General features: G+C 35.6%; 1 protein-coding gene and 1 long non-coding RNA gene across 2 annotated transcripts; one reads left to right on the plus strand and one right to left on the minus strand.

Moving 5' to 3' along the window:
- The first annotated feature begins 1,376 nt into the window (after window positions 1-1,376).
- On the plus strand, window positions 1,377-6,675 carry barhl1b (BarH-like homeobox 1b). Its single transcript, XM_056445720.1, has 3 exons — window positions 1,377-2,571; window positions 4,106-4,328; window positions 5,325-6,675. The coding sequence occupies exons 1-3, from the start codon at window positions 2,118-2,120 to the stop codon at window positions 5,617-5,619; spliced, it is 972 nt and encodes a 323-aa protein (XP_056301695.1). The 5' UTR covers window positions 1,377-2,117; the 3' UTR covers window positions 5,620-6,675.
- A 1,365-nt stretch (window positions 6,676-8,040) lies between these two features.
- Window positions 8,041-22,314, minus strand: LOC130214177 (uncharacterized). The gene is made up of 3 exons (XR_008835605.1): window positions 22,165-22,314; window positions 18,593-18,761; window positions 8,041-8,514 (listed from the first exon to the last, which is right to left on the minus strand). It is a non-coding gene; the product is annotated as an uncharacterized LOC130214177 (long non-coding RNA).
- Window positions 22,315-23,075: the final 761 nt, after the last annotated feature.

Raw genomic sequence — 23,075 nt, forward strand, 5'->3', positions numbered from 1 at the left:
TCCGATAATCGCTTTTTGTGCTTCGAAAAAAGTAAAGAACGCTCAAGTATCAAACGTCAATGCAACAAACTGACCTGTTTTGGGAGTGTAAACGCTCAAGTCAACTTTTGTTGTTTCTTTTGTGTTGTTGACTGTATAGTTTGCATAGTTTAGAAAGATTTTCAGTTTGTATTTATGCGTGTTATTATATTAAAGGCCTATATCTGGGGTGTAAAAAGGCTCAAATTAATTCTGAACTTCAAAACAAATACGTGGTAATACTTACGTGCTGATTATTATTTTAATGAGCAGATTTTATTAAATCATTTAAAGTATAAATTGCAATTTTAAGTTATGAATATAAACAATATTTGACCACAACATAATGTTTGTTTCCATTTCACAAATCAAAACGTGTGCAAATATTACATCTTGATGAAACAGTCTTGGTTTAAAAGTGACATGTATGTTTTATGATTTATATTATGTCAAATATATAACACTGACTTGATTTGGCGGAAAAGTATTTAAAATATCAAATAATTTTAATATTGTATATTTAAATGTTATATTGAAATATATAGTAGTCAACATTTGAAGTGGATCATCGCTGTAGTGTGTATTGCATATTTTGCATGTATTACATATTCATATTTTTATTTTAAATGTATTTTACTTTTATTTTAAAATGCAATGTGTACAATATACACATTCGCCTTTTTCTTTTTTAAAATAAATTATTCAATCTTTTAGTTAACTTTACGTCCTCAAAATATCATTATTTTAATGCAGAAAGCGTGTTTATTTAATGAAATATCATTTTGTGCATGAATTTGATTTATTAATGTTTCTATTATAATGCGCGTCATGTTATTGGCCTTTTAAATGCCTTCAGGCCTCATATATGAAGTCTAACTGCGCGCCCTAAACGTGTTGTAATTATAATTAAATACATCAACCTCAGTGATTTAATTCAACTTTCAGTAAAAAACTCCAAGGGCTAAATTGCAGGGGAAATGGGCGGATTGTGAGAAAGTGGTCAAGACGTGACTCAACGCGCGCTAGGAGGAGAGGAGAGAAAAGACCTCCCCACTCCTCATAATAACCCCATTATAAGGCTCATCAATGATGTAATGAAAGCAAACAGTGTGAAAATTGCCTGTAAACAGTTGGATCCGAGTCTCCTAATGAATTCAGTGTCTCTTTTAATCAAAGTGGGCGACCTGTGGGGAGGGGTTTATTGGGCGTGGGGGGGTCCGGTTTCCTCTTAGCGAGCCAGTCAACACCCCAAAACACCTCCTAACCAATGGAAGCGGGTCGCTGGGGACTCACGTGGAAGGGGTGCCCTTAAAAACCTAGCCACTGAGTTGTGCACAAGTTCATTTGTTAGGCTTTATCCGACTTTCTCTTCCCCAATGTGTCTGTTTAACCTGCATTACCTCATTTGCGGTTCTGTCTTCTCGCAGCGTTTTTTTTCTTCTGCGCTCCACCGTCCAACGATTTCGCATTGCATCACCTGCGCTGGCACAGAATGCACTTGCCTTTTCCATCCGGATTCAACTCTTACTCGCCACAGCGAACTACCTTTGAACTGATGAAAATTTCAGCTGCTCAATAGGCGCGAGGCTCGAATTGATGCCGCTTTGCTTCTGTCCGTGGTGCTGAAATGCGCGCGCCCTCTAAGTAGGCTACCTTGTGGTTTTACACTAACACTGTTACTTCAGAACAGCTTTTTTATTAAATTATTTGGTAAATAATTCAAAGCTACCATCGATGCGCCTTCGGGAAACACCGGGATTAAAAAATATTAATTAAATTTGCCTGCCGAGAGTATATTTAGGCTGTATTGATTTTTTTTTTCGAGGAGTGAGGAGTTTTTGGAGGCAGGCTCTGTCTATACTTCACACAAAACCTCCTGAAGAATCCTCATTTTTCTTTTTAAACTTAAGCTAAAAGTCCTCAAGGAAGAAGAAAGTTTTTTTTTTTCTCAGGCAGGGGATGAATATTTCTCATTTCCGATTCTGCTTTGGATTTTCCTCCTGGATAGACCCCTATTAAATCGAGCGCCATTCACGCAGAACTTGGTTGAATACAGATGATAATCTGAACAGAGGCTTCACGCAAGCAGCAGTGTGGAGATGGAAGCGTCCACCAACGGCTCCAGTTTTGGAATCGACTCCCTGCTGTCCCACAGGCCCGGAAGCCCAGTCATCTCGAAAGGGGACAGTTTGGTTGGGGAATGCCGGTCCCCGCTGGAGTTCAGCCCCAGGTCAGACTTAGAGAGCGGTTGTTCTTCTCCTCCGTCTCCGAGGCGGGAGTGCGGTGAGGATGCGGCGCAAAGACAGGGTCACCCGCTCGCTTACGCGTCCCATTTGCAACACGGGCCGATCTCCGCTGGATCGCAACCTCGGACTGTCACTTCATCCTTTTTAATAAGAGACATTCTTGCTGACTGTAAACCCTTAGCGGCGTGCGCTCCTTATTCCAGCAACGGCCAGCCGACACAGGAGGCAGGGAGACTGGCATCTAAAATAGCAGACGACTTAATCGAAAAGATCCACAGTAACTCATCGTCAGACAGTGAATACAAAGGTAAAAATACAAACTGGTTTTAAGAGGTATTTGAAAATTATTCCACGGGAACTATAATTTGCCTTTTTTATAGTGTCCAGTCATGCTTTTGCTGACATTGGCATATTGCTAAAAGAACTGGGGGTAGAAATATTATAGGTAGAATTACAATGATTCTGTTACTAAGGAATTTTCGTAATTGCACGCTCTATTGTTTGTTTACTTCATTAAATAACCACTGATAGATAGATAGATAGATAGATAGATAGATAGATAGATAGATAGATAGATAGATAGATAGATAGATAGATAGATAGATAGATAGATAGATAGATAGATAGATAGATAAAGCGTCATAACTATTTTTATCCTCAAAACATTTTACAAGTATCTCGTAATATAATAAATATAAAAGAAATAAATGATTTTCTCTTAAATGCATTCACAGTGATTTTTTTATTTACAGTGCATAAAATATTACATGGCATATTTGACGTATTGTACATTTTAATTTTCTTTAATTTAGTTTATTGATAGATGCAGAACGAATAATGTTGAATAAGAAAAAAGCAACAAAATTCTTTACGGATTTCCTCAGGTTAAATTAAATCTGGAAAATCAGACCATTTCTTGTGATATTAAGTATGTCCTGATGCAAATCATACATGACAATTTAATATTGAAAATGTAGAAATAGGGCTTTATTTAATCTGAAAATTAATCTTATTGCTTATTGTCGTTATTATTGTCACAAAAATATTACATGCAGCCTACGTGTTTATTTATATTTGTGTGGTGGTGGTTGGTGTGTATTTGGCCTAGACTGAAGATGGCATCGTCGTTGTTAATTGCTAATTTGTTCAAAATGTTAACATCACAATCTAAGTGGAAGTAGGGCATGATGGGTCACATGTATTCGCCTATAGACCTAAATATATCTAAATATATTTCTACTTTCCTATCATAACATTATTAGCTTGGCAACTCTATAGGCGCGGTGATCAAAATTAATGCTCTCCAAATCAAAGCCATTCCATCTCCAGAGCGCTTGTAAAGAGTGTGTGCGCCGCTTTGATTTTTTTGCCTTTCTAGCCTCTTATATTTCGGGGATTTGATGCAATTTGTCCCAGTGCTAATCAGATTTGTAACGCACGAGGTCGGTCCGCTCTTTATTTCGCTCTTATCCCCGGCCCTGTGAAGTTTCTCCGGTCTCGGTTGAAAGGTTCCCATCCCTTGTGGCTCAATTAGCCGGATTATTGTGCTCCTTGAGAGACGACTCAACTACTCGACTGGCAAGGTCTCTCGCGTCGTGTCCCTCTCTTTCTGGGTTCAGAGAGAAAAGAGTTTGGTGTAGAGAGAGAGTGAGCGAGAGTGGGTGAATTAAATATCACAAATTCTGAGGACGAAAAAAAAACATTATAGAGGCCATCAAGAGTGTGGAAACCTTAGACGCCATAACATGACTTGTCAAAGTGAGGTGCATGCATGTGCTGAAATACACAGGCCAACTAACTCGTGCTAAAGTGGCCTAATCAGTGCCCTTGTATTGTTTCAGTAAAAGAGGAGGGCGACAGGGAGATCTCGAGCAGCCGAGACAGCCCACAGGTTCGCCTGAAGAAGCCACGGAAAGCGCGGACTGCCTTCACTGACCATCAGCTCGCCCAGCTGGAGCGCAGTTTTGAGCGTCAGAAGTACCTGAGCGTGCAGGACAGGATGGAGCTGGCAGCATCTCTCAACCTGACCGACACGCAGGTCAAAACCTGGTACCAGAACAGGAGGTGAGCATGTGGTCAACTGGAAACGCATTTGTGTACATCCCATGCATTATTAAACATGCTGCAGAAATTTAATTGTAAATATTTCGGTGTTATTATCATTTTATAAATTCATTTTCGTTTTTATTTAGGAAAAATTTACTTCATCAGTGTATTCAAACATGTTTATATATAGGCCTATAGTGTATTTTTGCTTTGATTTAGCAGTCTCCTGCCAAACACAATAAAACACGTTAGATGACGTCGCTGCATCACCTTTGATTTAATAAAAAGAAAGGAAATGCTGCACAGTAAATATTATTATTAATATAACAAAAATATATTAAGAGCTAATAAATATAATTTACATAGCTACCAAATTGACTGAAAAAACGGGAAAAGATTTACTTAAAAGATATTTTGTGAATATCATGAAAATCATTGCAGAAAATAGCTAAACATTACTCACGTTATACTTTTTTATTGTTCTTCTACACGTGGTTTAATAGCGTATTTTTATATTTGCATCATGTAATTCTGTGCCAAGTTAAAATATTTTAAATGAATATAGACTACAACATTTTATCTTTTATTCAATTATTCAACATTTTAATGACGCGTGCATCCTTAAATCAATTACCGAATAAGTTATTTGATATTGTAAGACACGTTAAAATAACGCTCAGCACATTCAAAGAGGCCTAAGTTAGTCACTTTTATCAACCTTTTAGATGTAAAATTTAGTTTTCTGTTTTTGTTCTTTTAATCCTCAATGATAATCAAGTTATTACTGAAATGTGACGTTAAAAGTAACATTAATGCTGATACCTGAAAACTGGAGATAAATCATTAATGTGTCAGTTTTTTAAGGAAAATGTTTCATGTTTCGCATTTTTCCTCTTTTTTCTTTTTGTTATGCAGCTTTTATGACTTAGTAGATAAACTGCTGATTGCTGAATTATTTACATATAACTATTTTTCTGTACTAACAACATCCTGTTTCTCCTTGGGGAAAAAAAGGACAAAGTGGAAGAGGCAAACGGCGGTCGGACTGGAATTGTTAGCAGAGGCTGGAAATTACTCTGCGCTGCAAAGGATGTTCCCTTCGCCGTATTTCTACCCTCAAAGCCTGGTGTCGAATCTGGACCCTGGAGCAGCGCTCTACTTATACAGGGGACCTTCGGCGCCCCCGCCGGCACTGCAGCGTCCTCTCGTTCCCCGGATTCTCCTGCACGGTCTCCAGGGCGCCAGCGAGCCGCCGCCGCCTCTGCCCCCCCTCTCCGGTGTGTTGCCCAGACCAACACCACCGCGATGAACGCCGCAATTCAGACTCGTTGTAATACTTGGCAGCTTTGAACTCCACCATCAAACAAACAAACTAAAAAAAAAAAACTATTTTACTGGTGACAAAATATTGAAGATATATTACGAGGCCACAAGAACAAACAAGTGGGTTTAAGTTATTTAATTATTTATGTTTCTTACGTTTTTTAACTTATATGTTTACATATATTTTTGTTTATTCTAAATGTTAAATCTGGAAAAATAAAAACAAACCGTTATACTGAACGCAATAACGGGACTTGACACTACAGGGACACTGTTCATTTGACAAATTATTCTTATTTGAACTACTCAGTATTACAGATGTGAATTGTTGGTGAATCCCTGGCGCAAATGATATTTAAATAGTAGATTCATATTTAATTATCCTGAGATCAAATCCAGGTCACACGTTAAAAAATCGTGGGCTTTGTTGTGACCCTCTAAAATGTACAAAGGAAAAGAGGTGTAAATAAGAATATTTTGTTTTATGTTAAAAGACAAATCTCGGTTTTTGTCCCTCTTTTTTGTATCATAGTTCCAAGCCTTACGTTAACAGGTGACGTGTGCAGCACAGGACAAATCAGAGCATCTCCACTAAATGAAAAAGCAACTTTAATAAAGAAGTGTCACTTTTTCTGTTTGACACTTAAATGAACAAGCACACGGACTGGACGAGATGGATTATTAATCGATTAATGATCGATTATTTTGTGCTGCTTTTATCGTTTCTGTGTTCCTGCACAACTGCCAGCAGTATCACTTTGATGTTGATGGGGAAGCGCCAAGTGTTCGCCCAGGCATTGTGCAATAACTCTGTATAAAGCCGTTGAAATATCTTGTCATTCTTTCTGGTGAAGCTGTATATTGAGAATAATGATTTGTGAAGTACTGATTCTCGTAATTCCAAATGATTTTCGTTCGTGCCCCCGTGTGCTTAGCGGTGTGAACTTCATGGGAACTCTTAAAACTGCTGGATATGCGGGGGAGGGTGGTCTTCAAGCAAGGAGAATTACTTTTATAAATGTGCTAATAAAGATCTTTCATTAATTTACCACTGGCTGGGAATGTGGATGTTCCCTATACAAATACAGACAACGCAATTACACTGAACTAACAGACAATATAGAAGATATGTCGGTGGATAATACGCGTGCCACACTGACATAAAAATCGTGTGCATTGCAACAATAACATTTAATATTTGCGTTTGTTTTTTTTGCACAAACTGCACAAATGTCTGCGACCAGTGATGCCAGTTTGATTTCACTCGTAAAATGAAGGTTCCTGATGCTAACGAAATCATTTAATTCCACAATAGCTTCTTTATAGAGGAAAGGGGGGTTTTAGACATCTTAAATATGGTTCACACCAGGACAAAATGTTTTTGTTTAACAGAGAGATTATTTGAGAAGCCAAAATGGTTCTTCATGTGACAACCCATTTTGGAACCTTTATTTTTAAGATTGAACATAAAATAAAAGAAAAACATTTGTTTTTTTTAAACAATTGTACACGGATCTATAACCCAATCATTTAATTTTGCGTAATTCAAAGATATTTCAGAATCTATCTGTAAGTCTACGATAAATAATTTATTTAATGTTTGTAATTCCTGGTTCTAATGGTAAAACACTAAATGGTTGTAAAATTTTATAAATGGATTTTATTTCTAACAACGTGATGTGGGAAAAAATATTTACTCGTATTTAAGACTGCTGAATAGTCCATACATAAAACTTTCGTTTTAATTTAAATGTTTTCATCTTATAAGTTATAAGAAAGTCTTAAATGAAACAAAAGATTAGGGCCAAAATTAAAATAAACCAATAAATACATATATCAGTTTCTCTAACGTCAAGACACCGCTCTTAATGTATCCAGATTTACACAGCAATTTAATTAAAAAGTAGAAGTTTGCTTATGAAAATAAACGTAAACAACGCGATAGCAATATCATAAAACTCGAGCTCAGAAAAGGCTATTGCTGGCAAATGTGTTTGAATAATTTTAAACACGACTGTCATACACTTTGCGCAAACCTCACACTATTTGGTTACCATCGTGGATTTAATTTGTCGAACCTGCCTGAGGAAAAAAAGTTAATAAGAATGTCGCACCCAAGGAAAGTGAACATTCACCACCCCCTAACCTTTCAGAAACGTCTGGAGATTTAGGCAACTTAATTCTACCTTCATATTTTAAAGTTTAACGTGACTGCCTCTTATTAATAGGTCACACTTTAAATATCATTCTTGATGTGAATCATCAGAGCCGCTTTAACACACTTGTTCACTTTATTGGAAGCATGATAAAAAGGAAATAGCCTGAGTCTCTCACACTCAACACTTGTCAGCCTCCATTGTCTCACGTTAAACTCAACTGACAGACTTTTCTTGTTTTTTGCGCTGTCGTTTAGTTTTCATAAACAATCTGTGCATGAAATATTAATGGTCACCTAAGTGTGTAATTGTTTAAGTGCCCTAAATGATCCCATTTGGAAATGGATTGTTTCCATATACTTTCTTGAGAGTGTTGGTTTGCTGCTCTTTGCCAAGCGGCCCCAACAGCTGGTCACCGGGCAGCGTGGACTGCGGCTCGGCTCAGCGACGGGACATCTGGTCAGCGGCACGACAGGAGCCCCCCTTAATTCCCCCTCCGCGAGCCTAACACTGACTTTAACCCAACTATGGGACCAGTCCGTAAAGCTCAGGGTTTAGGGACCGCTCTGACAGGGCGTCTGAATGGGATATTAACGAGCAGACAAAAGACCTTAATAGCTTTTAATTGAACGTCGATAACGTGTGATCAGTCGGGCTCCTGCTGCAAACTTTCGCATAGCACATGTCATCTCCAGTCTCATCGCTGGGCTCCTGTCCATAAATCACTAGAGGAGAGAAAAAGAGAGAGAAAAACAATTCACTCAATTATTGTTATTAGCTTGTTGGGGTGGGATTTATTTAATTTGCTGTGTACTTTGCAAAATCTTTTAAATAGAAAAACATAATACTAATTTAACAATGTAAACAAAATAACAATAATGCAAAATACAATCTGGGCTATTTCAACCCACATTTAAGTAAATATGGACAAAGCAAAACTAACAAGATACTTTCAAAAAATCTGGGCTATTTCAACCAACATTTATGTAAAATATGGACAGTTAAGTAAAATATGTACAAAGCAAAACTAAACAAAAATAAAAATAGCCTAATATACATATTATAGCAATAACATTTTGTAGCAATTTTACAAAATACTTTTAAAAAATCTGGGCTATTTCAACCCACATTTATGTAAAAATTAGACAAAGCAAAACTAAACAAGAATTAAAAATAGCCTAATATACACATAATAGCAATGATTTATAACAGTATTACAAAATACTTTCAAAGAAATCTGGCTATTTCAACCTACATTCAAGTAAATTATGCACAAAGCATAACTAAACAAGAATTAAAAAACTAGCTTATTATACATATAGCAATAGTAACATTTTATAGCAATATTACAACATACTTTCAAAAAATCTGGGCTATTTCAACCTCCATTTATGTAAAATATGGACAAAACTAAACTAAACATGAATAAAAAGCCTAATATACATATTATAGCAATGAAAGGATTTTATTTCAATATTACAAAATACTTTCAAAAAATCTGGGCTATTTCAACCCAAACCACAGTAAAATACGGACAAACCTAAACAACCCCCAAACTAAAATTAATGTAGGCCTACATTAAAGTTTATATTTGACCTGTAATAGCCCACTTAAAATAATAAAATTCAATACATATCTTTATCACACAAAGTGATACAATTAAATTAACCCAGTATTTAGATTTGTCCATATTTCCTCCATATTTGAAATGACCCTGCATTTTAGCATGTATAAACAATAGCAGAGTCATAGAACTGTTCATTAAAATTACTTTCGTTTTTCTTCAAACGCTTACGTAAAAAACAACATCAACTCGGATCAAAGATTGCAATCATCACATCTGCACATGATCCAAATAACACTCTGACCCCCCTCAATATTTATGAAAAGGGTTATTCTTGCGAAGTGCGCAGCTGATTGCAAGAAAAGCTCCTCCGTCTTGTTAATAGACGCAGAGATTTTTGCATGTGAAAGGATAGTGGTAAATCCCTCGGCTCTTACCGCGGATTGTCCCCGGCTCAGGGTTAATGAAGTGCGGATAGAGTCTCGCTGATCTCCCGACAAACAAAAACACAACACGGAGAGCTTAGAGCCGCGGGATCAGTGACTCTGATTAAGCTCATTGACTCAGAATAAAAACCAAACAAAACAGCCTTCAGATGAAATTAAGAGTCAATCAAATTGCAATTTGCATCGTGATTTGGCCGACTGTCTTTTTCCCATGTCTTTTTTGACGATTGCCTTTTTTGGTTTAGCAGATGAAATTCAATAAGGAACGGAAACAGCTGTCCTTTATTTGCTTCGTTTCAGGACAATAAAACATATAAATAAATGAAATCCCTATTGATTATAGGCAATGATTTGTGTATAACTGATTAAATATATAATTCATGAATGGAAAATATGATGTGATATGATAGATATGCTAATCAAAATCTTAGACAAATTGGTAGATATAACATTAAGCAGAAAAATAATATATAGTCAAATATATATATACATACATATATATATATATATATATATATATATATATATATATATATATATATATATATATATATATATATTAAAACAGTAGCAATCACAAATAAAACGATTGTAAAGTTAAACCTTGCAGATTCAAGATTTTTTTCCATTTATTTAAATATTGATGCGTAATACTACAATTATTAATATGTAAATAAGGGACCAAAACCAAAAAGGGATTTTTAAGAAATTTATACTATAAATCTATTAAAAATAGAAATAAATGTTGATATTATAGATAAATGTAAATGTTTTAATATTTTAAATATTATCATGATCAATATTCCCGTTTAAAAGTAATGGTCAGAATAAGTATTTATTTTTTTGCATAAATATGTTACACTTATAATTTTACAAATATTTTGACATTTTATTTTCACAAAGGTTATTAAATAAAGATTTTAAAAAATAATAATTTAGTAGCTCTTAATATACTATCAGCATAAAACTGTTAAAATAATAATAATGTTTTTACATTAAGTATTGCATAATGTGATATAATAAAGTAATCTGTCCAAATTGATCAAATTAAATGCCTTTTCTATTCATATTTATCATGATTGCCCTCTATGAGTAATCTTCATAATCATAGTGGAGGTTTGGACAGAGATTTGGAAACTGGGACAGCAATTGGGCAACAAGATCAGTGGCACCTGCTGCAGGGTCAGGACACCCGTGACCCTCAGGGGAAGGTGATTGGGACACAGTCACTCACATTTGTCCTCTGCATAAACTTATCTGGCCATAGAGAGACGCAAGGGAAGACAGATGGAGTTGTACAAAATCTGAATCAGCAACACATAGAAACATTTAGAAAAACAGGAGGTACAGCAAAACAATAGAAAGATATAGAAACTAGACAGCGAGCAGCTCCCAGGGTACAGTCCTGCGTATCAAATCCAATCCTTGCCTGAAGGTATACGAAGGGTGGAGGTAGAAAGGCCTCCAAGATAACTCGGTAATCATTCCTCCAATAAAACCCAAAGCATTTCTAAACTTGGGTCAGGGGCAAAAGGATTGACATACCAATCTCGACAAATAATGAAAACACTCTTCTCGTAGTCTGGGTAGAGGGGGAAAAAGGCATGAGAAGACAGAACGGTCTACTTGGAAAAGTGCAGTGGACATACAGTATAAGGTGCAAGAATCCCCTGCAGTCAGAGATAACAGTGATGTTGGTCCCAGCAGGGGCTGATGTAAAGAACACTGGTATTAGGTGACAGGATGATTATCTAATCAATAAGGGCGTATGTTGTCGTAACCCCCCCTCCATCACACAGATGAGCGAACATAAGCAGGACTGTCCCATGGGAGAATTCACTACCCTGGAGGACATAGACAGTTCTAACAACATCCACCCTCTCCATCACCCCTCACGCTCTACACTGCCACCTGATGGATGGGAGAAAAACAACACTGTGGACAAATAGATAATAACTTTAAGGGTCAGTTCAACTCTTAATCTAGACTTAAATATGATGATGGGAGGTGCTTGTCTTATTGATGGTGGTAAGGTCTTCCAAAGCCAAGAGCCACAATACTAAAAGCCCAATCTCTCTTACATTTAAGTGTGGATTTGAGGATACAGAGCAGATCCTGACTGGCGGACTGAAGAAATCTGGTAGGCGGATACATGGTGTGTGCATTATTAACAATGTACAAGTGTTGTCTAATATGCACAGACTAATTAATTCTCTTCATTAGACCTATGTGTATTATCATTAGCCACAGGTATTCCTTTTGTTTTGTAGCTGATGACTTGCATTTTACGAATAATAAAGGACCACGGTTTCAACAAAATCTACCTTAAGGCTAAAAAAGTTACAATTCTGCCATCATACACTATTGTGTCATTCCAAACATAAAAAGATTTATGGTGCAACACAAATGAAGATATTCGTAAGAACATCTGAGAGATTTCTGTCTCTTAATTGAAAGTCGATTTACACAACTCTAATATACAGTTGAGGTCAGAATTATTAGCCCTCCTTTATATTTCCCCCTAATTTCTGTTTCAACACATTTCTAAACCTAATAGTTTCAATAACTCATTTCTAATAACTGATTTATTTTATCTTTGCCATGATGACAGTAAATAATATTTGACTAGATACTTTTTAAGACACTATTATTCAGCTTAAAGTGACATTTAAAGGCTTAACTGGGTTAATTGGGTCAATTAGGCATATAGGGGTAATTAGGCAAGTCTCACTGTATGATTTGTAGACAAACTGCTAAAAATAACGCTTTTATTGTTCTAGCCAAAATAAAACAAGTGACACTATCTTCAGAAGAAAAATATTATCAGAAATACTGTGAAAAATTCCTTGCTCTGTTAAACATCATTTGGGAAGTATTTTAAAAAAAAACAATCCTCAGGAAGGCTAATATTTTTGACTTTAACTGTATATCATAAAATGAATCCAACAATATTCTTTTGTTCCATTTACAGTCACCTATGAACACTGATCAGCCAATGATCTTTCAAAATTGGTTATGGAAGCTCATTCATGCCAATTGTCACACATTTGAGTTTTTCCAAGAACCAGTGGGGCTTGCTTTTGTGTGTAAAGCATGTATAGTGGACCTTATGTTTATAAATATACACTCCCGGTCAAAAGTTTGGGGTCAGTGTTAGGGCTGTGCGATTTGGGGAAAATATATAATTGTGATTTTTTTTTGACAAATAATGCGATTGCGATTTGATTTACGATTAAATTCAAACGTCAAGCTGATTTTAATTTTAATTCAAGCTTCAGCTCTATAATCTGTAAGCTGTAGCAACAAGTCTGCGACAGCTCTTAAAATATACATTTTTGTTCGGTGACTGTGACTTTAAAACCAAAATATTCCCATATTACACATGCTGTTTTTCTGTGATATTAATTTGTCTATTAATGCTTCTGAAGAAGCATTCATGTAATCATGCCACTTGTCAGCGCTTTTTCTGTTTGATTTCTTTTTTAATTGTGGGCGTGATTCAGTTGTGCAATTCTGATTGGGCAGAACGAAAGTGTGCTCACTCAATTGGCTAATTATAAAGCCCCTGTCAGATCACACGATGACGCGATTCACACAAAATCACGCGATTTCCTTTACACTTAGGGTGTCATGGGGAGTCGTAAATGACAAATGTACGTCGTGACACAAGATTCAACCATTTCTTCTTATGTAATGTGGCATATAGTTCACGACAATCTATACTCTGCGAAGCATAGTAGACTGGTTTTGAAGCACTTCACCTCAGATGTTATTCGTTATTCTTGTTTACATATATACATATATATGTTTCATTTCGCAGCCTCTTGCAATTAACTAATCGCAACGTTTCAAATTGCGATTCCAATTCGATTTCGATTAATCGCGCAACACTAGTAAGTATGATTTTTAAAATAAAGTTTTAAAATGAGCTCATTCTGCTGACCAAGACTGCATTTATTTGATCAAAAATACAGTACAAATTGTGAAATGTTATTGCACTACAATATAACTGTTCAGAAGTAGTTTATAATTTAATTGAATCATTTATTCCGGTGATTTTAATGCTGAATTTTTAGCTTCATTACTCCAGTCTTCAGAATCACATGATTCTTCAGAAATCACTCTAATATAAATTATTATTATCATTAATGGTTATAGTTATAAAAGCAACACTGACTGGAGTAATAAATTCATTTGTTATTTACAACTTTAATAAATATTCAACAATTAAAAATGAACAGAATTCTTAAAAAATGAATGAAAAAAAAAACATGAAAAAAAAAACCTGACCCCAAACTTTTGACCGGTAGTGTATATACCAAAATTATACATCCATTATATAGTGTAGGGAAAATGTATCCTTCTTATGATAATTTCACAAATTGTAACGCGTAATAGTGCTCTTTCACTTGATAACGACACGAGAGTCCACCCAATTCTGTGTATCTTTGTTTATTTTTTACATCAGACATCCACACGTGTCAATTTGGTCACAATCCACTCAAATACAACTAGTTTGTTCCAGTTTGATGAATTCTGATGCCAATTTTAAACTTTTTTGGTCAAAAACTGTACTCTCCAATTCACCACATCACACTAACAACTCACGTGTGACACGATGTACTACACAGGTGCAGTAGAAAAGTAACTAGAACTATATGACATACAAATCAACAAGAACACTTTTTATAAACACAATGATAATTACTTTGAACAATAAACTATAAAATGGCTCTTACATATAGTAATTGTATCTCTTCGGATGATTTGAATTAAACTGATACAGATCTATATTTTGAGGTCTTTATTTTGAAGTTGGGGTGAATTTACTTTTGGGACAGATACATCTCAGATCCCACTGAATACCTAAAATGTATTTGTGCTTTGAAGATGAACAAAAGTTTAATAGCTATAAATTGACTTTAGTATGAGTAAATGATGACCAGATTTTTATTCCACAGACAACTAACCAACATCTTTAATAATGAGTATTGTTGGTTTCTCTACTAGAAACCCTCTCGGAATTTCGACTACTGCAACACTGTCCCAATCCCACCATACAGTATGTACATATGAAGTAGTTCTTCTGTGTTTGGGCTCATTTAAAGTGGATTAGGTTTGAGAAAGAGGAACTTTCTGGAGAACCTCAGTGCACCCCTGGGTCAGATCGGTGGACCCGGCGAGCCCCTGAGTCTCATAAACATAAAGGAAGGAATAGGTATGAATAAAGGATGAGGAAGGGTATACATGTATTTTTAACAGCCTTCCGTGTGAAGCCTGGCAGGAGAATGCATTTTGGCTTTCTGAGGGGGAAGGGGGCAAAGGGAGGGGTGGGCAATGTGTTTGTATTTTTATGTGTTTGTATAATTTTTTCGTCTTTTGTGCTATTGTGTAGAATGCGGCAGTATGGAGTGCGAGACTGACACTTGGGTGACGAATGTAATATATGAATGGCTCTCTTTTTTTTTTTTACATATGTATATATACAGTATGTACATACAAATGTGGGTTAAAGACGAAAAAATTATTTTCAAGCATGACGCAGCTTTATATATTGTCTTTTTTCAGTAAATTAGCATGTTTCAAGTATAATTGAACATAGTCGAAATTTCAAGCTCTAAGCCAGGGGGTGTTCGGGTGGTTTGAAAGACTGACAAATTTCCAGAATTTGTCCTAACCCTGCAGGCACAGGACATCAACATGACGTCATATTGACAATGTTCCCCAACGTACCCCAACGTGGGGATGTTGGATTTTGTTTGGAAATAAAAATTGGGTTGACATCAGAACCCAACATCAAACAGACGTCAATGTCCAACCTAAAATCAACCTAAAATAAACCAAATATCAACGTCTAATCATGTTCTGTGGATGATACCATTATGAAATCTATCAGACGTTGAATTTTGTTCACTTTTCCAACACAACAAAAAAATCAACCAATTATCAATGTAATTTGATGTCGTTATTTGAACACTGGCTAGACATTGAATTTTGGTCACCTGACGTCATGACCTAAATCTAACCTAATATTAACGTCTTATGATGTTGTGTGCCTGCTGGAATACATTTGTCTTATTTGTCCTATTTATTATTGCTATGCTATTATAAATTGTACAAAATACCTAAGAAAATAACCATTCAAACAAAGCTTTAAGACAAAACGGAATCCTGTGTTTCAAATTTGGCACCCAAATTCTGACTGATGAAAGTTGAATGTGCTGGCCAGTTAATTTGCCTAATAAATGACAGTAGGTGAGTTTTTAATTTAAAACTCTAACAGATTCCTTTTTTTTTGTAATGATATATGATGTAAGAGGTTAGAATTTCCAAAGTAAGTATTGTTTTCATATTTCTTTATTCGAAATCTTTAGGAATTGTTTTTGGTACATCAAAACGCGTGGTTATGATGTCTATCCGACAAGCTAATCCAGCAAAAAAAGTTTAAACTGTAACTATAATGCAGTATTTAAACCACACTATTCATTAGAAAATGATTTGGATAACTGCAAAACTTTTCCCCAGGCTGGTTACAGGCCTGAATTTCTTTAAATGAACAATTCAACCAAAACTGAAAATCACCACATGGTTTACTTACACTCAAACCATCCTCTGTGTATATGGCTTACTTCTGTCAGTTGAACACAGTCAGAGTAGTTTTAAATTTTATTCTGAATATTCAATGCTGGATTTGCTCTTTAGTGTTTGGACTTTCAGCAGTGAAATTTAAACCACACTGAACCAAAGACTAAAGAATACACTCAAAGGGACTTTGACTGAACTGAACTAAACTGAACTTTACTAGAACTTCCAGCAGCTTTGACATAATCTACATTGTAAAAGCACTAATGAAAGAAACACAAACTGAATTGAATTGAAGTATAATGGTTTTGGTTAGTGACTTTTATTTTGAAGTTTCTAAATGTATACATAAATCCATTGTAAAACTAACCCATACCCCATCATTCAACATCTTTTTTAACTTTTAGATTCAAAACTCAAAACTCTGACTTCTGACAGCTGTGGAATTTAAGACACATGAAGCACTAGTAATGAAAATTCTGGGATTAGACAAGTCTCGCAGGAACCACTTACAAAACAAGAAAGCTAGTTGGCTTGGCATTACTGCATGAGGTTATATAGTAGCTATGTTACTCTTACTATGCTGTATCTTACATCAATGCATCATACACTCGAAAAATTATTTTTTGCTTTGTTTGTTTTGTATTGTTTGCTGTTTGTTCAAATAATTTATTTAAAATATGGGGATTATATCTTTTTAAGATGACAAGACATTTTTGTTTAAGAATTCAGCTGGACTTGATCAACAGTTCATCGCTGTGTCTGCATTAAGAGAAAAGTTGAACAACAGTGACCAAACTTCTTATAAGCAGAAAGAATCAAAGAAGTGGACTAACATTTATGAAGTAAATTTGGTCAAAGACTGGGAAAGAGTCATCATAACTTTGAAGTGATATTTATATGTTGAGTATTTGCCCTGGATTGGGCAGTTCATTCCACTGTGGTGACCCCTGATAAATAAGGGACTAAGCTGAATGAATGAATGATTATTTGCCCTGCAATATACACACATCATATTTATATCAAGTTTATTTGAGTAAATTAAAATTACAAATAAGACAACTATTGGTCAAAAACATTTTAGTTAACAGAAATAAAATAAATAAAAACAATAAATGGAAAAAATAAAAATAAAAAACTAACAACAGTCACAGAAAAAAAAACTGAAAACTAAAAATAATAATTAGCAAATATAAATGATCTTTTTTTTAGAATTAATCTGGCCTGCGGCTGTTTATAGAAGCACCTGTAGATCATATTTCTATAAAATGTGTTTTAACTTTTCTTTATTAGCCAAAATATGCAATCTAAGCATGTTTAACTATATATACAGAATGATCATTAATATGAATAAACAATGACATTTTTTGCATTTTTATGGTTTTGGATTTAGTTTTTTTTGTTCAAACTATTATTTCAGTAAGCTGTGTAAACAGCACTCTTTGCTTTCGTTGACACTGGACATGTTCTGTTAACTGATACACTAGATTTACTAAAACTAAAACTGAAACTAAAGATATAAAACTAAATAGATATGTATTCACAAAACAAATACAAAACTAAAACCGACAAAACCACTAATGTAATGAACTAAAACTAAACTGAAAAGCACAGCAAATTTAAAAATAGTATCGAAATAAAAAGTCATTTAAAAATGCAAAACTACAGTTGAAGTCAGAATTATTAGCCTCCCTTTGACTTTTTTTTTGTAAATATTCATTCATTTTCTTTTCGGCTTAGTCCTTTTATTAATCTGGGGTCGCCAACCGCCGTTGGACCCGCCAACTTATCCAGCACGTTTTATGCAGCGGATGCCCTTCCAGCTGCAACCCATCTCTGGGAAACATCCATACACACTCATTTACACTCATACACTACGGATAATTTAGCCTGTGAAGCAACAGTGCTAACCACCGTGCCACCGTGCTGCAAATTTGACATAACGCATAGATAGTTAATATATGCATGATCTAAAACTAAAAGTTTCAGAACAGCAGGTGTGATGAAGATGCTTTGTTAAGACTTGTTTAATATTTGCAAAGGGGAGACACATTGCACATCTATTCACATTCATTTGCTGCTTTTTAGTTCTTTAGAGGCAAATAGTTTGTGATGCATAACAACACTTATAACCTTAAGACTGACCCAGATCATCTGTGGGCCACAGAGGTTGAGCAGAGGAAGAAGAAAGACACGCTGAGTGTTATTTACTTGTTTGAAATGGTTCATAATGGACTCTCCATGCAGTGAGAAAACTTTTGACTCCTCGTTCTCCACCCAGGACCCTCAGGAGCAGTCTGGCAGATGCCTAACTGAGCCATGACTTCAGGCCAGTGCAGAAAGCAGAGGCTAACAGGGAAATGATGAAGTGCCTGACCAGCTGAAGAAAAAAGAGAGGAGAGCAGATTAGCCAAGCCAATGCTCAGCATGTTTGCATGGATAAAAATGTTCCATTATTAACATGATTAAGACAATACTCTTATTTACAATCTACCATGTAAACAGAGTTGTTTGATTACATTTAAGGGGTAGTTCACCCAAAAATGAAATTTATGTAAACATTTATTGAACCTCCACTTGTTTTAAAGCTGTTTGAATTTCTTTCTCCATTTGAACACAAATCCCAAAGGCAGATATCTTAAAGAATGTTGAAAACCATCAGCCAATGACTTCCAGAGTTTTTCTTTTGTTGTTGTTGTCATTCATACAACCATACTGCCAATGGCTGTACATTCTGAACACTCTTCAAAATATTTTGTTTTGTATTGAACAGAAAAAAGAAATACATAAAAGTTTAAAACCACTTCAGTGTGAGAAAATTTAAAGTACTTTCTAAAGTCACATGAAGTAAGCACAATGTGCAGCATTTCTATTTAAGCCACATTATTGAAGCACGGTATTGACATGTACACACTTTAATCACACTATTACTGTCTGTAGGACTTTTTGCCACATTTTATGACAGGATTCATTCACACACCGCAGTGTTCATTAGTTTGACAGCAAACAACTGAGAATTATGGCTTCTCTTTTGGCTTCCCCCATTTGTACCCTCTGACTTCAGTTTGCACAATATTCCATGACCAATAATTAAAGGGACAGTTGGCCAAAAAAAGAACATTCACTCACCCTCAAGTGGTTCCAAAGCTTTATGAGTTTCCTTTTTCTGTTTAAACACAATATAGACTATTTTGCAACTTCCACAGTAGGAAAAACGAAAATATAAGGAAGATAACGGTTATAGCTTTAGAACATTTTTTTAAATAACTTCTTTTGTGTTCAACAGAAAACTCAAACAGATTTGTGACAAGTGAGTAAATTATGACTAAATTTTTTTGTTTTGGATGAACTTTCATGAGCACAAAGCTTTTTTAAAACAACCAAACTGCATATGGTACTGTAAGACAAATATACACTTTGTATGTTAATACATGAACGTCACATGGCATTATGTGGGGCTGTAATGAAGTGTGCCAATAATTAATATATGTACTATAAAAAGTAAAACATGAACGTTAAAGGAATATTCTGAATGCAACTTATCTAAACTAATCATAACACTGTCTTATTTAGAATAAGTTTATTCAGAACAACATATGATATTGTTTTTTATACAAAATTTGGTTCAAAAAACAGTATAGTGGTTCAGGCTGTGGAATTGCCAAACGACTAAATAAATTTTATTAGCATGATGGTATAAGAGTTGTACATTACTCACCACGTTATGCCAATTAAACCAATGACAAAAATGAGCGCAGTTAGATTTCCCAAAATAAATATGAGGAAAAATATGTGGGAAAAGGTGACAAGCGAGAACAGACAGAGAATCGACTCTTTTTAGTACGATGATGTCATTAGCTTCCTGAATCTTTACAGTCTTGAATACTTGGATAAAAAAAACATACACATTTATAAAGCTATATTTTGTATAGCTTTATTTTATCATCTTTGCATGAAATTACTAATTAACTAACCCTTATGCGAGGAGTTTCTAATGCAGCGTCCATGGGCAGGACAGTAAATATGACGTTCTTCTCTCTTCTAGCTGCCATTATCAATGTCAAACAATTTCTTTTCCCTTTCAAAAACATTGCTCTGAATTGAATAATTCTTTGATTAAAGATAAAGTTGAAAGAAACGATAATGGCTGAATGAATCTGATAGAGAAAACACTAACCTACGTGTTATTCAGTCACTAGATGGTGTCAAACAGTCAAAAACAGGGGTGGAGGGACTGACGGTCAAGATGATTTGAAGTATCTGGATGAGCCTGGGTTATTCAGTGGTTGTTATCTCAGAAAAACATACCTTTTAGTATAAAACACTTAAATTAGACAACTGAAAAAGAACACATCACTTTCAGAGACTTCCCAGTTATTATGCAATTTTGAGTGTGCTTCACACAGACGACTTGCTTGCCAAACCACCTGTAGGTTACACTCCGTATGCACCAGACACTTTACCATAAGCACTCCATGTTTTTGGAAAAACATTTTATTTATTTATTTATTAATTTTTTTATGCTTCATGCAAGATAGTAGGCTTAACTAACCACCAATAAGTGACACTCTTTATTCCTCTCAATATGCACCAGAAACATTTCTGGAGAGTGCTAATTACGTCCCAGGAGGTCCTTTTTTTGCCGTTTTTGTATTCACGAATCCACTAGAGGCCGCTGTGTACATACTTTTAGATCTCAAATTTCTCTTGCATCTGCTGTACTCGCGTAAACCCACCAGATGCTGCTGTTGACTGACTGACTGAATGAATGAATGACTGACTGACTGACTGACCGATTGACTGACCCACCCTCCTTCTCTAAACCCAACCAATAGTGTTTTCAAAATGCACCGATTGATCAGCGCCCACCCACTTCCCTAAACCCAACTGCAGTGTTTTAAAAACCAATCCAGAAAAAGAAAAGTCTTTGCCTGATTTTTACCACATTTTCAAATTTTACCACATTCTCACCGCTATTTAATTGTTTATTTTATTTTTTGGCTTCTCTTTTTGTCTTACCTGCATTCAGGAACCGTTCTTCACTGCACACAAACATCGTATCGGTCAACTCCGCTCTGTGTCTCAAGTCTGCCGACGTACACGGTGAGCTACTGGACAAACTAGTAGCAGGAAAGTAGTACATATGGAGGTAAGCGGTCAGCTGGTTGTGCAAAAAGGAACCGCATCACACTGCCATGTAGTGTTTGTTTTAAAAATTAAGTGCAGCCATATGTACCTCTGGCTACATAATTTGCGATCTCTAGAACGATAGGGCTACGTTTTTAGAATGAGCCTATGTTGCATTTTTGTTTTGTTTTTTAAACTTTACTTAAAAAAATAATGAGTTAATCTAACTTAAACTTGTCAACATTAATAAACGGCTGCTCTGTGATTATTTAAAGTGCTTCTTTTATCCTCACTTTGGATAAAAGCGTTTGCTAAATTAATAAATGTACAGTAAATGTGTCAATCAGGCACCTAGCTGGTGGTAAATTCCTTATTTTTCCATTGAAGTGCCATTTTTACTGACTTTATAAGTTGGTTATCAATCCTAAAATGACGGAAACCCTCTGACTTGCTGAAGAGAGAAAGATGGAAAGGAAAGGATTAGCCAAGCTAACACTGACAGAGATTCCCCATTTCCAACAAGTCACTCGCGGTTAGAGTAAAGCAGCAGTAACGCTGTCTGACAATTTGTGGGGGAAGCCACGATAGCGTAGATTCCCTATTAACAAACGCACACTTGATCATCAGAGAAGCTGATATTATAAATATTTACATACTTCAGAGAGACGTGGATTGTCTGGCAGATCAGAATGCAGATCTTCATGGTGCTAAACAGGCAGTGGCAGCTTCTCTGTCGGCTTCCCACATTTGAAGTCAGTTGAGAGTGGCAAACGGCATGAAGATGGAAAAGCAAGATGGCATGTAAGACTCTGAGACAGGCGGGAAAAAAGGCTTCAAATGGTTATCAATAAAATAGTCTGTGCCAGGCGCTGCAGTTTAACCTGTTTAGCGTGTTGGGCTTCTGCTAACGGGCCGTGACGTGTGCTGTGCATGGGTTCAGTCTCTTCATGCCTGTCTTCACAAAGCTCCCTGTCGGTTTGAAGAGTTCACAGCTTCTCCTCACACAGGTGAGAGTCCCTTTGGAGTCCCACAGACTTCAGCACAAGACATGACATAAAACAAGAGCCTCTCACACCCGGCAGAGGAAAAACAGACACTTGAAAGGGGCAGAGAGTGACTCGCTGACGCTACACTTCTTATTGATTTGATGGGTATTGCGAGAAATGCACAGTGGCCAATGCATATGAGGCGTTTTACTGCGCTCTTCAGTTGTATGTGGAAAAGGCTGAAAATCAAGAGTATGAGATGGCGTATACATTTGCAATTACAGCTGTAAATGGAAAATTTCAGAAACTGTGTTAACTAGGATAATCAGATAATTATTGTTTTCTGATGATATTTTTTGTCAGTAGTGAATGGTATTTAGAAAAATGAATATAATATAATATAATATAATATAATATAATATAATATAATATAATATAATATAATATAATATAATATAATATAATATAATATAATATAATATAATATAATATAACATTCCGCCACAGCGGAATGATTTGCCAACTTATTCAGCATATGTTTTACACAGCGGATTCCTTTCCAGCCGCAACCCATCACTGGG

Source organism: Danio aesculapii, chromosome 21, assembly GCF_903798145.1.
Source record: "Danio aesculapii chromosome 21, fDanAes4.1, whole genome shotgun sequence".
NCBI lineage: Eukaryota > Metazoa > Chordata > Actinopteri > Cypriniformes > Danionidae > Danio > Danio aesculapii.

Bases quoted from the DNA above. Each gene is read 5' to 3' on its own strand.
- barhl1b (XM_056445720.1), top strand. From the start codon at position 2,118: ATGGAAGCGTCCACCAACGGCTCCAGTTTTGGAATCGACTCCCTGCTG. The intron at 2,572-4,105 runs GTAAAAATACAA...GTATTGTTTCAG, and splicing joins GTCAGACAGTGAATACAAAG to TAAAAGAGGAGGGCGACAGG. The intron at 4,329-5,324 runs GTGAGCATGTGG...GGGGAAAAAAAG, and splicing joins ACCTGGTACCAGAACAGGAG to GACAAAGTGGAAGAGGCAAA.